Source organism: Mizuhopecten yessoensis, unplaced genomic scaffold (assembly GCF_002113885.1).
Source record: "Mizuhopecten yessoensis strain PY_sf001 unplaced genomic scaffold, ASM211388v2 scaffold5547, whole genome shotgun sequence".
Classification (NCBI taxonomy): Eukaryota; Metazoa; Mollusca; class Bivalvia; order Pectinida; family Pectinidae; genus Mizuhopecten; species Mizuhopecten yessoensis.
In genome coordinates this window covers 429,183-441,706 of record NW_018406103.1, presented here as the reverse complement: position 1 = coordinate 441,706, position 12,524 = coordinate 429,183, and the positions used below count along the sequence as shown (strand labels likewise).

The 12,524-nt window shown below is 36.4% G+C and overlaps 1 protein-coding gene across 1 annotated transcript; it reads left to right on the top strand.

The window, feature by feature from the left end:
• The first annotated feature begins 2,284 nt into the window (after positions 1-2,284).
• Positions 2,285-3,469, top strand: LOC110450941 (jacalin-related lectin 34-like). Its single transcript, XM_021498755.1, has one exon. It carries the CDS (start codon positions 2,285-2,287, stop codon positions 3,467-3,469), a length of 1,185 nt encoding a protein of 394 aa, XP_021354430.1.
• Positions 3,470-12,524: the final 9,055 nt, after the last annotated feature.

Sequence of the window (12,524 nt, the reverse complement as noted above, 5' to 3'; positions counted from 1 at the left end):
CTCACATCCTGTTCTTAAAAAATAAAATGTTATTAAGTATGTTAGGAGACAACGGATTAATATTATCAGAGGAAGTTGATATTGCTGTAAAATAATCAACAAGACATTCGGCTTTATCAAGTGGATGAAACAAAACAGTGTTATTGTCATTTAATGGTGGAATAATGGGTGACTTGTTGTTATTTTTTAGAATAGTTTTTGTGGTTTTCCACCATTTAGATGATGAGACATTGGGATCAATATAAATCTTTAGTGGTACGTATTATGCTGATGGCTTCATTTCTGATGTTCCTAAAATTTGCCCAATGATCTCGATTATTGGTCTGTATTGCTTTTTTATGGATTCTATTCCTCTGTCTTAGTTTTAACCTTATCTCGTTTGACATCCATGGCTTATCATTTGGTCGGATAGTAATTTTCTTTATAGGTATACAGTCATATATGGCTTTATTTATAGCATCAACAAGTACAGTATTAAAACCATTTACATCTTGTTGTTCATTTATACTTACCCAGTTTATGTTATCAATCATCTGATTCATTTCGATAACATCAGCATTATTATACAGGAGAACATTTTTTGTATATGCATATTGTCTAAATACAAAGTAAGAGTGATCACTACAGATTGGAGGAGTTGAAATTACATTTTTATTATGTATTGTTATTGAATTCTAATATGCTTTTAAATCTCTATAAGTTGTACCTGTACTAGAATCATTGTTTGGTTTGCTTGTGGTTTACGTCCTATCAACAGCTATGATCATTTAACGACGTGCCAGGTTTTGGTGGTGCAGGAAAGCCGGAGTTCCCTGGCGACTGTCCCACGTAGGCCTAATACCCGCGACCCAGTGGTGGAGAACTAGTGGCAGCAGAATGTCAGTGCTTTAACCACTTGGCGACCGCGGCCCCAGAATCAATGTATTTGATAAACGCCAATTAAAGGACAGAGACAGATGTATTAGATATTGTTATATGTCTTGCATTTTAATATCACCCCTACAGATTGGGGATCGGGAATATAATACACCTGCTTGTATCGTAGGAGGCGACTAATAGGGGAACCCCCTGCAGAATTTGGGAATTGCTTTGGTGTCCTCTATTTGGGGACACAAAAGGGACCACAATAAATCTGCTGCACCCATATCAATATTTGGGATCTTTATCTTTCTTTCTACTTCTTCCTATCTTTTATTTTCTAGTTCCTTGCTTGGTAGAACCTCACTTTTGGCCTTGATGTTGAGCGTTCGCCCAGGCAAGGAAGGCAATGGGTTCTGTTCCCAGACGGGGACATAACAAAGTCCTTCAACATGGTAGTTGTTATTCCCTGCTTAACCTTCGGCATTAAGGGGAATGACAACAATTGGTTCACCCGTTGTCAGTATAGTGTGACCGGGCGGAATGCTGTACTGGGTGCCTTCGGCATGGTATTTCAGTGAGATAGCACTATAAAGTCGGTATCAGATCCGCGCTATCACAAGGAGGCAAATACACCAACATACCCTATCTCCTGCATATACACACACAAGCACGAAAACGCTAAAACACTTGGTTCGACGTGTGCGTTAATGAGCGCTTCCAAATTTGCAGTAAATGCATGCGTATTATTGTCATTATTTTGATTGACCGCAAAATTAATTATTATAAAGAATGTGTAAAACAAAAATACAGCTTTAAATCGGGCACAGGCTAAGTGAAATATAGCTTCTTGTGTAAATCGGACATTTATCTTTTCAGGTTGATATCTTTGACGGTAGTTTGATCAGAACATTTGTAACTTCACTAATGCGTGGGGGGTCTATGGTCATAGTTCTACGCATATTTTCTCATAATGAATTGAATGGTACTTTCCCCAATATCTAACATAGTAATACGCTACATACAAAAATAGGTTATTTTAAGTCATTTTCAAATTTACACTTTATTGCAAAATTTGATGGTATAAAGATAATGACGTCTTTAAACTGCGTGACTCTTTCTTGAATATACAATGTTTCATGCTCAGTTGTAGAGAAAAATATTTTGTACTATGCAAATATATTGCATTTTCCCATATATTCAAAATAGATCTAATGAGTCGGCTAATTAATGTTAATAGTCTCAAAAATAAGTATTGATTGCACAGTCATATGTCATAATTATTGTTTCACAAAGAAGAACTCGAAACACTTAATTATGTTTAGCAAAACCTAAATAAATATGTTAAAATACAAAGTATATCTCTTTTTTATCTTTTTGTTTACTATTTTCCAGATTATAAAGACGGGAGACGAACCGTTCCAATATGGCACTCCTTCCTGTTGTGATAGTCATCACGCTGGTGTATACCGTTTATGGTCATTTCCCTCTGGAGCCGATCCCACATGACCCTTACTGCCACCTACCGGGCCATCACCATGATCACCATGATCACGGTCATCACCACATGCCGCACCTGCCTATCCAAGCTCATGACCACGCCCCAATCATGACTCCACCTATTCAAGTAGTACACCAGGCCCCGATACATCAGCATTTCGGTGCGTATTCAGCACCAGTTCAAACCTCATACAGTGCGATCGCAGCGCCACTTCCGCCAACATCGTTAAGTATATATTCAGCACTTCCAAACGTTGCCAATACGTATTCTGCATCAATTTCAGTTCCTTATAGCACATATTCTACAACCCTTCCAGCTGCTGTTAGCACGTATTCAGCACCACTTCCGGATCTTACCAGTACGTTTTCTGCACCTTTTTCAGTTCATGGTAATACATATGATACAACACTTCCGGCTCCTGTAAGTACTTACTCATCGATTCCGGTTCCTTTCAATACATTTTCGGGAACGCAGGTGGCTCCTATTCATACTTATTCAGGACCACCTATTTCTCCAATCAATGCCATTTCATACCCGACTATTAACTCTGGATCCTACCATTTAAATTCAATTCCGCCGATTTCCACATACAGTTACCCACCCTACCCTGGAATCAATGTCGGTTTACCCTCGGTCGGTACGGGTTTGACGCAGGCAGTCGGGACATCCGGGATCCTTCAGCCTGGAATCTCTTCTCTTGGTACTGGAATTCTGCCTGGGATTTCGACTGGATCATCTGGGATCCTTCAGTCTGGACTCTCGTCCCTTGGTAATGGGATTTTTCCTGGGATTTCGTCTGGATCATCTGGGATCCTTCAGCCTGGACTCTCGTCCCTTGGTACTGGCATTCTACCTGGGATTTCGTCTGGATCAATGCAATCTATTGGATCAGGAGGGATTTTCCCATCCCTTGCTACCGGATCTGGAGGGATTTTCCCATCCTTTGCAACGGGAACTGGAGGGTTTTTCCCATCACTTACTACCGGGGCTGGTATAGGGGCAATATCGAATGTTGCAGGTTCTGGTGTAGCTGCAGGGACGGTTGGTTCCGAAGGACTCCTGCCGTCTGGAAACCAATTTCTTCAGTCGCTCAGTAATTCTTTATTTTAATAAAAAGGAAATGCCTAATAAACATACAAATCTGTGTCCTGTTTTTTCTATATACCTTTTTATTAACTTCTGACCCAAGTTGCATAAAACGTGGTTAGGGTTGACCCGTAGTGAGGGTATTTTTCAAATGTGAATTCAACAAAATCAAGAACATTAAACATCTTTTCATTAATATAGATTTGTGTAGACAGATAAGAATGGCGTGATTTGGGATTATTATTGCTATGGAAGCCGTTGTATCTTAATGACAACATTTTTTTTTCACTAACCACTGTTAAAGTTAACAAGCAAATTTGGGAATTTCTATCCCCCTTTTTCAGGACATATTGTAGGTAAACATTATTGAGGTTGTACAGGATCATTTTGTTTTGATGTTAGTAATTTGATCGATGTATTCTTATAAAAAAAATCGAAAACAAAGACTCTTTCCACGTGTTATTCTAATAAATAACTGAAATTATTTATTGAATGTTTTGGTGGTTTAACAAGGTAGAGTTGAGCAAAACTAATACTCCCTAAACTTATCAGTGTTTTGGTCGAGGATAATATAGCTTTCCATCGGTTACTGAGGTATTTATATAGTGCTGAAATATTGATCTACCATTGAGTACTTGACCTTTGCATCTTTAACGCATAATCATAAGCAAGTGTTTTCGGAAAAGAATCACTGTATGAAGTCACCCCATATCAATTTCAAAGTTAATTTTCTAGCTAAAATCACATTGACCTTGATTGGCTTTTGCACTTCGAAGGTAAAAAAACAATAAGAAAAAGCACATTCAGTAAAAGAGCAGTGTATACAACTTTATCAACCCACATGAACGTTTGAGCTATAGTGCAAAAGGCAAATTTGTTATAGTAACATCGACCTTTGCGACATTTGACTTGCAAAGCAATCCTTTTTGATGAGAAAGCGCTGTATAAGAAAGGAGAATAGTCTGCCCTCATGACCTTAACTTGTTGAGCGGAAATGGAGGACCGATGGGCGTCTATCATAATATATCTGCCGATATAGATCGGGAGAATAATTATAATAGAAAATACACACTTTTCTGAAATTCAGTATATTTATATTCATAACTAATGACACGTCATAAAACTGGATTATGGAGAAGCCAACAGGGGAATCAAGGTTCCATGTTAAATGAATAGCCTTAAGTAATACGCAAAAATGTCATATTAAGTTAGTTTGACAATAACGCAAAGATATGTCAAGTTTTAATGCATCTTACATTTTAATAACATATATATTTGTTGTTCATAATTCGATTACACATCATACTTCATGTTATATTATAGACCAGGCCAATGTGTTAATATCACAAAATTGGCAAGGTCAATACGACTGATAGTAAAGGCATTTTTTGGGCCCCGGTATATCAGGATTTTCACCTCCTTAATTTGTTCAAAGATGTCGTTTTGTATAACCCACTTTCGGTCAAACTGTTGCCTTAATGTTTGCGCGTGCAATACAATAGGATATCTTTTTGCCAAACTAAGGAGGTGAAAATCCGGATATACCGGGGCCCAAAAAGGGCCTTATAGACACACATCCTTTGCAATGTACATTGTAACTGTCACAGAATAATTGTCACAGATACTATGCCAATCAACATGACTTAATGTCATTGTCACATAATTGGTAAGATCAATACGATCAATATATCAGATCAACGAGACTAAATGCGTTTTTTTCACTGAATAGTGTAACAAAATAGGCCGTAAAAATATGATTTTGGTAACACCGTGCATTGATTGACAGGTGAAGTGTTGAACGCTAGCGGCGTCAAGCTCAGTCATGGATGCCATAGCGATAGTAACGACAGTGTGAACTCCTCCAAAACAGACGGGGGTAACTGTCATTACCATATGGAACATCTAGTATAGAAGTTTCGGTAGGGGAAACTTAGCTTAGAAATTAGATTAGAAGTTAGATTAAATTGTCGCACGTGCCTCATTTTATATGCATATGTACGATGGGTGGTACAGGAATATGAATGTTTAATCAGATATGTACTACGAGCTTTGATAAAACGGACTTGCATTGGGAATTTAGAGAGATGCTCACAAAAACTCGAGAGAGAGAGAGAGAGAGAGAGAGAGAGAGAGAGCTCCCGAGATACCGTAGTTGTGGGGGTGTCTCACTGGTCAAAAGACCAACGTTATGGGGATAGTTCAGTTTTGTGGGGAACGAGATTGTTCCCCACAATTCGAGAGCGTCATTTTCGGATTCTCGGGCACCGAAATTAGTTTGAATACGCAACTACCTAATGTTACTAAAAATAGACACAACGACTTCGTGCAATTTCTCACACCACCGCTCAGCACACGGTTGAGAATCATGGGTAATTTTACGTTCTATATCCCTCTGGATTTATCCAAACACTATCAAAAGTTTGGCGGGAAAACCACTCTATCGTCGTCATTTCCGGAAAAGTAATAATGGTTGACAAGCAAAAGCCAGACGTGTTGATTGCTTTGAAAGGTACATATCTAGGAGTCTGCGCATTGATTATTGAAATCAGTTGGTAATACTTGCATTATTTAAATATACGATGGGTGAGATTTTAATTTGTGGGGAAAACGTCAGTAGCCATGTCCCTTCCTGTGGTTTGCGAATCGGACTCCGTATCAAACTGCGGACAGTGTGGTTGCAAAATTTTTGTACTTGTGCATGAAGCACTTGATGTTGTCCTAAGATATTGTTCAAACGATGACATAACTTCTAAGACCTATGATAATGGAATATTGATTCATTTTTCACTCCATGTTGATTTCCGAGTTGCAATGTTGTCCTTACAAGATCGAAGATTTTTTCACATTTTATACAAACCAACTTCAATGCATGTATTTTCAAGGAAAGATGAAAAGTATTTGAGACGTAAGTTGTATTAGTCCCAAAAGTTAAGCAGTCAAACCACATGTAATTGTTATGGATGGTCCCAGAAAAACATAAATTTTCTGTTGCATGACAATTAAATCTTTCACAAGTAATACGGTAACTGGCTGGCCTGCAGAGAAAATGTACGAGCAAAAGATGTCTGAATAGACTTAGGGGTTAGTCCGAATTTACCAAGTCCAGGGATATTGATCAACATAGTCCCATAACATGAAACGTCAGCATACATTGCACACAATCATTTAAATGTTTTCTATAATTAGTGAAAAATATATATGATCGTAGAGTAACAGAAAACTTTTTTCAAATGGACATCTCAAGCCGAACAAGGGGTCACTCAAAAAAGATTTTCAAAAAACGCTGTAATCTGGACATCAGAAAAAATTTCTTTAGTCACAGAATAGTAGATATATGGAATAACCTACCACAACATATCGTAGCTGCTGATACTGTTTATAACTTCGAAGTGTTGCTTGATGAACACTGGAAAAATACTCATTTTAATACTTAAGAAACATTTAAGATCNTTTCACTCCCCTGAAATTATCCCTAGAACAGTCTTCTAAGGAGTTTGTGTTGCATGGGGAAAATACCATGAAACCTGTCGACCTGTGAAAACTGAATAGATTTCTACTTTCTTCTGTTGTTATTTTTCAGGAAAATACGCATGACATACTCTAATACAGGAAACCACTCCTTTTATGGCTAACTAGTGTAGCTTATCTATTGTTAAAATAGATGGCAGAACGATAATGGTCGCTTCCACAGAGACCCGAGAAGTTGTTACATCTATATTTGGACCTAAACTAATGTGTTTAGAGTAATTTTACACCTTTTGGGGGATTTGTGGCATTTTTACCGAAAATGAATCTAACACCTCCCTCTCCAACGTGTAAAATTACTCTAAACACCTTAGTTTAGGTCCAAATATATCTGTTACAAATTATCAGGTCCCTGTGGTTACTTCGTCGCCATCATGTTACTGTTCATCCTCGATATATCCTTGAAATAACCCCCGTATTTGCTTGTCTAGGTCTCTGTCTCCTTGCTCCGTGCTAGGTCTACCCCAAAATGAGAAAGGTCTAGTAACCAGTTCGAATAACTGCGGATCACGTATCCAAACTATAAAGTAATGCAAGCAGTACACCCAGTGCAAGCAACATAAAAGCATATGTTAAACAATTATCTATACATATAATTCTTGTTACGTTTCTAGTCATCCCTCTTCTGACACCAATTGTTACGTTTCCATTTATGACACCATCTTGCTATTAATGTAATTGTTAATTTCTCTATGTTTAGTGAAAGTCAAGTCGTTCAGTCGGTCTGACAAATGCAAGAGATAAAAACACAACATACAAGTTTTTATAAGGTTAACTAAAGTTTCCTTTACAGAAATTTAAACAATGTTCTTGCCAAAAGTTCAACTTGATAAAGTTACCTAAAAGTGTCTCCCGGATAAAAATTGTATAACCCAAGCAAAGTTGAAGCACTTTGAAATGATCAAAATTAGGATAAGATGAAGAAGGCTGATATTCCTTTTAATACATATAACATATAGACAAACTTAATATAAGTCTGGAAATGTCACTCAAAAGTAATATAACAAAATATATCAACTGAAGTTTACACTAATTCGACTAATTCAACTAACTAATACTCTACACTATATATATTACTACACTGGACTCCTCACAAGTCTATAAGAATACTCCCGAGTCATCATAGAATCCCCGTTCTACTCTCAATCTCCTCAAAAACTCCCTTAATCCCTCGCCAAACTCTTGATCTTTCAACGGAAAACTCTATCCCCTCATTACTCGTCATTTTTAACAAAAACTCCTTATCAACCCTTTATATAAGTACAACTATTTTAGGATACTGACAACCTATACTAGATATACTCAAAGTCATACTAAACTAAGACGATGACATCATAAACTTAGTATACTCGAAACCATACTAAACTTAGCTGATGACATCATATACTAAATATACTCCAATCCATACTAAACTTAGCCGATGACATCATTTACTAAATATAACTAGAGACAAGATACACTAAAGATAGAGCTACATCTAAATACAAACTATGGAAACCACTTAGTACTTAATACAGGGGTGGTGTCTAATAATAGATCATGATGTATAACTAGGAAATCTATTAATACCAGCAACTAACCAACTCATTAGATATGCAGGCCCTTCCCATTTACCCCAGTAATGACCTCATACCTATTAATACACCAGTCCCTCAAAATAACCACAAACCTATTTATATCTCGACTCCCTCAAAATGACCACCTACCTATATATATCTAACCCCCTCTCAGAATGACCACAAACCTATATATATCTAACCCTTCTGATGCCTGAAGATACCACACCAGGGAGGCTCATAACCTTTGACCGTATCTCTTTCTACTCAGCTACTGGACCCTTATATATCTGAGCAGCAAACAGCAAACCACAAACTGACCCTCTCAACTGACTTACCTTTTAATTGTGAAAACAAATACGATCCATCCTAATTAATGAAATGTAAACACTAAAAATAGTCACTTGATAAAAACTCCAAAGTTTTTTTCAAAAAATAGTAACAGCAACATTGACCTTCAACGTAAAAACCCGAAATGTAAAACTGTTCAAGGTATTGTCATACTTAATACTTGTATGAAGTTTCATGAAATTCCGTTGAGAGATGAGGTCGCTAGAGCGATGCCAAAGAGTGTAACATACGTACGTACGTACGGATTGGCGGAACCCGATATCCCCTCGAACTTTTGTTGCGAGGGGATAATAAAGTGGAGTATATGAAAGGTTTACTATACAACGACACTGGCGATAGTATACAGCACAGATTAACACATGACAAAATACATCTCGAGACGTGCTGACGACATCTGTACCGTATTATTTTTGTTATTTAGAAATACTTCGAAAGTCACGTTACATATTTTAAGTTGGGCTAACTATTTAAACCTGAACATATATATATGTGTGTTTTTTAGATTATATAGTCATTACGGAATTACTATAGGTACTGACAATAAAGTTAATAATATGTTGTCAATCATTCCCTCCTGCCAGAACCTTTCCCCGTGATCAATATAACATGGACCCCATTGGAAATAAGCTTTCGAGCTTTCATGGGCTATCCTCAGGTTCATAGATCAATGTTTGTGTTGTATTAATTGTATAATATATTACCTATATCTTAAAATCAGTTATGAATTTATTTTAATAAATAATATAATATTTTAAGATATTGCAATGTTTTATTACTGACGACAATTTAATTCATATAGGTTCATTAGTATTTGAGCGTCCGGAGAACTTATAGGAAGGGGATGCCCAATCACCTGCTCCTTGGACTGCTCCAAAAACCTGTGATATTCTGTTTAATATTTTTAGTAATATATATGTATGTTGTACTGATATATGTATGGCAACTGTCATGTTACATGTGATGTCTATGATCTATTCCCTGAAATAAACATTATTATTATTATTAACTGTACCCGTCGTTCAAGAAAAGAATAAGCCTGTTGTATCTTACTGCATAGTCGTAAGAGGCGACTAAGGCACGGACCCCCTACATAATTGGGGCGTCTTCTGTCTGTGGGGTATTGAAGAAATTAAAATTAGACCTAAAAATGAATACTAAATATTTATATATATAAAATACGATGATGGAATGACTCGGTGCTAAGCACCAAATATTCAGACATGACAAACAAGAATAACATATAATTATATAGTTAAAATGTATGTTCAAAAAAATTGCACATATACTCGTACACTAAATTTTCAATTGAAGCTTAATTTATATACATAAATTAAATATTGTAAAAGTCACAATTTACTACTGTATCAAGAAATGTTTTGACGCTTTATACCAAACAACCATTTGCTAGGCATTGAATTGAGCCAATACTGAGCACTGGGGGGAAATAGACCTACTAGTACTACATCCCACTGCATATTCACCGCAAAAGGCAAATAATGCTGACTCCATGCAAAATCGTGGGTTTCCTTCGTATCTACTATAAAGAGGACAACGAAGATAACAAACTTGATCTGCTACCTTCATTGCAATACATAATGTTTCACCTTTCCTCTCTGTCCTCCTGCTTTCTTTCTTTTCTATCTACTTAACCTTCCAAACTCTATATCTGTAGGTAATCCGACTTTGTTTTCTATGTTTAAAACTTATTATATTTTGATCAGCCAGGCATCATAATTAGAAGGTAAAATAATAAAAATAATAATTAAAGTCCTCATTTCAACTTGATAACATGTCGATGCTCCGCTGTTGTTTGATTGACAGTAATATCACGGCCCGTAGTTCTCGTCTCACTCTGGTGCATTTACTTGCAGTGACATTTTCTATTTCTTTTTCTGTTTCCTGTTGTACAATGTATTTAAACAAGAAAGTGAAATTCGTTCTGAATTCTTTTTTAATTGGTGCAAGCATCCCATGCATAAAATTTTATTATGAGAGAGTAGGTTTACTTTGTTTGTAATGTATAATCGTGCATAGAAACCTTACATGTGGATGTACATTGTTTTGGACATGTATGTTCAAATTGTAGGTGTATAAATATAGCTGTTGGTCTGTATGAACTTTCTAACTAAGCATTGAAGGATAATGAAATTTTATCACTATTTATAAGCGTCAAGGACAATTCATTTAACTAAGGAACTGTGACAATGTATTATGATAATTATCTCTGTTCCTGTTAAAATATAATAGACAAAAGCAAACATTTATTTATAAGACTATGTTGCTAATACTGAAACACTTTTTTCCTGCTAACACAATGTTCAAATACTAAAGCGACATTTGTACTGAATTCGTTTTTATAAGCTCAAGCATCCTGGTCCTCGCATATTTTTTTTGTGAAAAAGTGGGTTGATGTGGTATGTAATGTATAAAAAGCTGTATTTGACGATAGGGTATAATTGTACAAGTATGTGCAAAATGTTGTTGAATGTATAGGTAAGTGGTTGTTATGAAAAAAACATTTTGATATGATTGATTGTACATACGTGTGCATGTTGATATATTTGCAGGAAGGTTGGCCGAGTTAATTATTTCTATAACAAAGGAAATATCTTGTTATTTCATTATCTGATTAAGTAACCAGCATCCGTGGAGAAGTTGATTTGTACTTTTATTTTATAAATCATAGTATACTGTTAAAGCATATATTTTCGTTGGGGTTAAATTTCGTTGTTTTGGTTTTGGGACAAGTTCGTGGGGATTATATTTCGTGGAATCAATATGTTCAAACCCAGTTTTTTTCTGTTTGACACCTGGACAATAAGACTAACCGTTCACCGCCCGAGGTGATCACCTATCCACTCCAGGTGAAATTTTCACACCTCGCCTCACCCCAGTCAGTGGAAAACAATAGATCGACCATCGCTCGATGGTCATATAATTTAATCTAGACAAACATGTGTGGTAGTTAATTGCAATATACGATGGAAATAATTAGGCCTACCGACATTTTATAACACAAATTCTGATAAGAAAAAGAGCACGCATTTAATAAATATTCACGGTTACCTTGACACATCGTGTGAACAAAATCATACCGATTTTAATGTAAATATTATTCAAGAAGGAAGACGTGTGTTGAAATCATTTAAGCAATAGATTGTCTGTTGCATTAGAAGTTTATTACCCTGTGTCTCCGTTGAAAGCGTTTTTAAATCGGGGCATGCCGTCCTGACAGCATGGTGCCTGAAATCGATCCAAAGTTAACGTTATTGTCGTAAACAACTGGCGACGACTGCTTTATTTACACTATACCCCATTTTCGTTGAACAGAATATTTAGTGTGTTTTTTGTTTTCGTTTCTATACAAGTGGATTTCACCGTGCAAGCACGGACTAAGATAATCCAATTCCGTGGTACAAGTAAGACCCGGCGAGGTAAACTCACTCGATGGGAATCGGTCAAATCCGTCATGCTCTATAAATTACATACAAAGAGCGATGTAACTGTGTTACAAATAAAACGCTTGATTGACACGCTATTGTTACAAGTGTTTGACACTGTGCCTGTGACGATAATTACATCGTTTATCATGACTTGTGTCGAAATGTTTATTTCATATTTTCGCTTAGTTTCTATTTCGTGTGCTT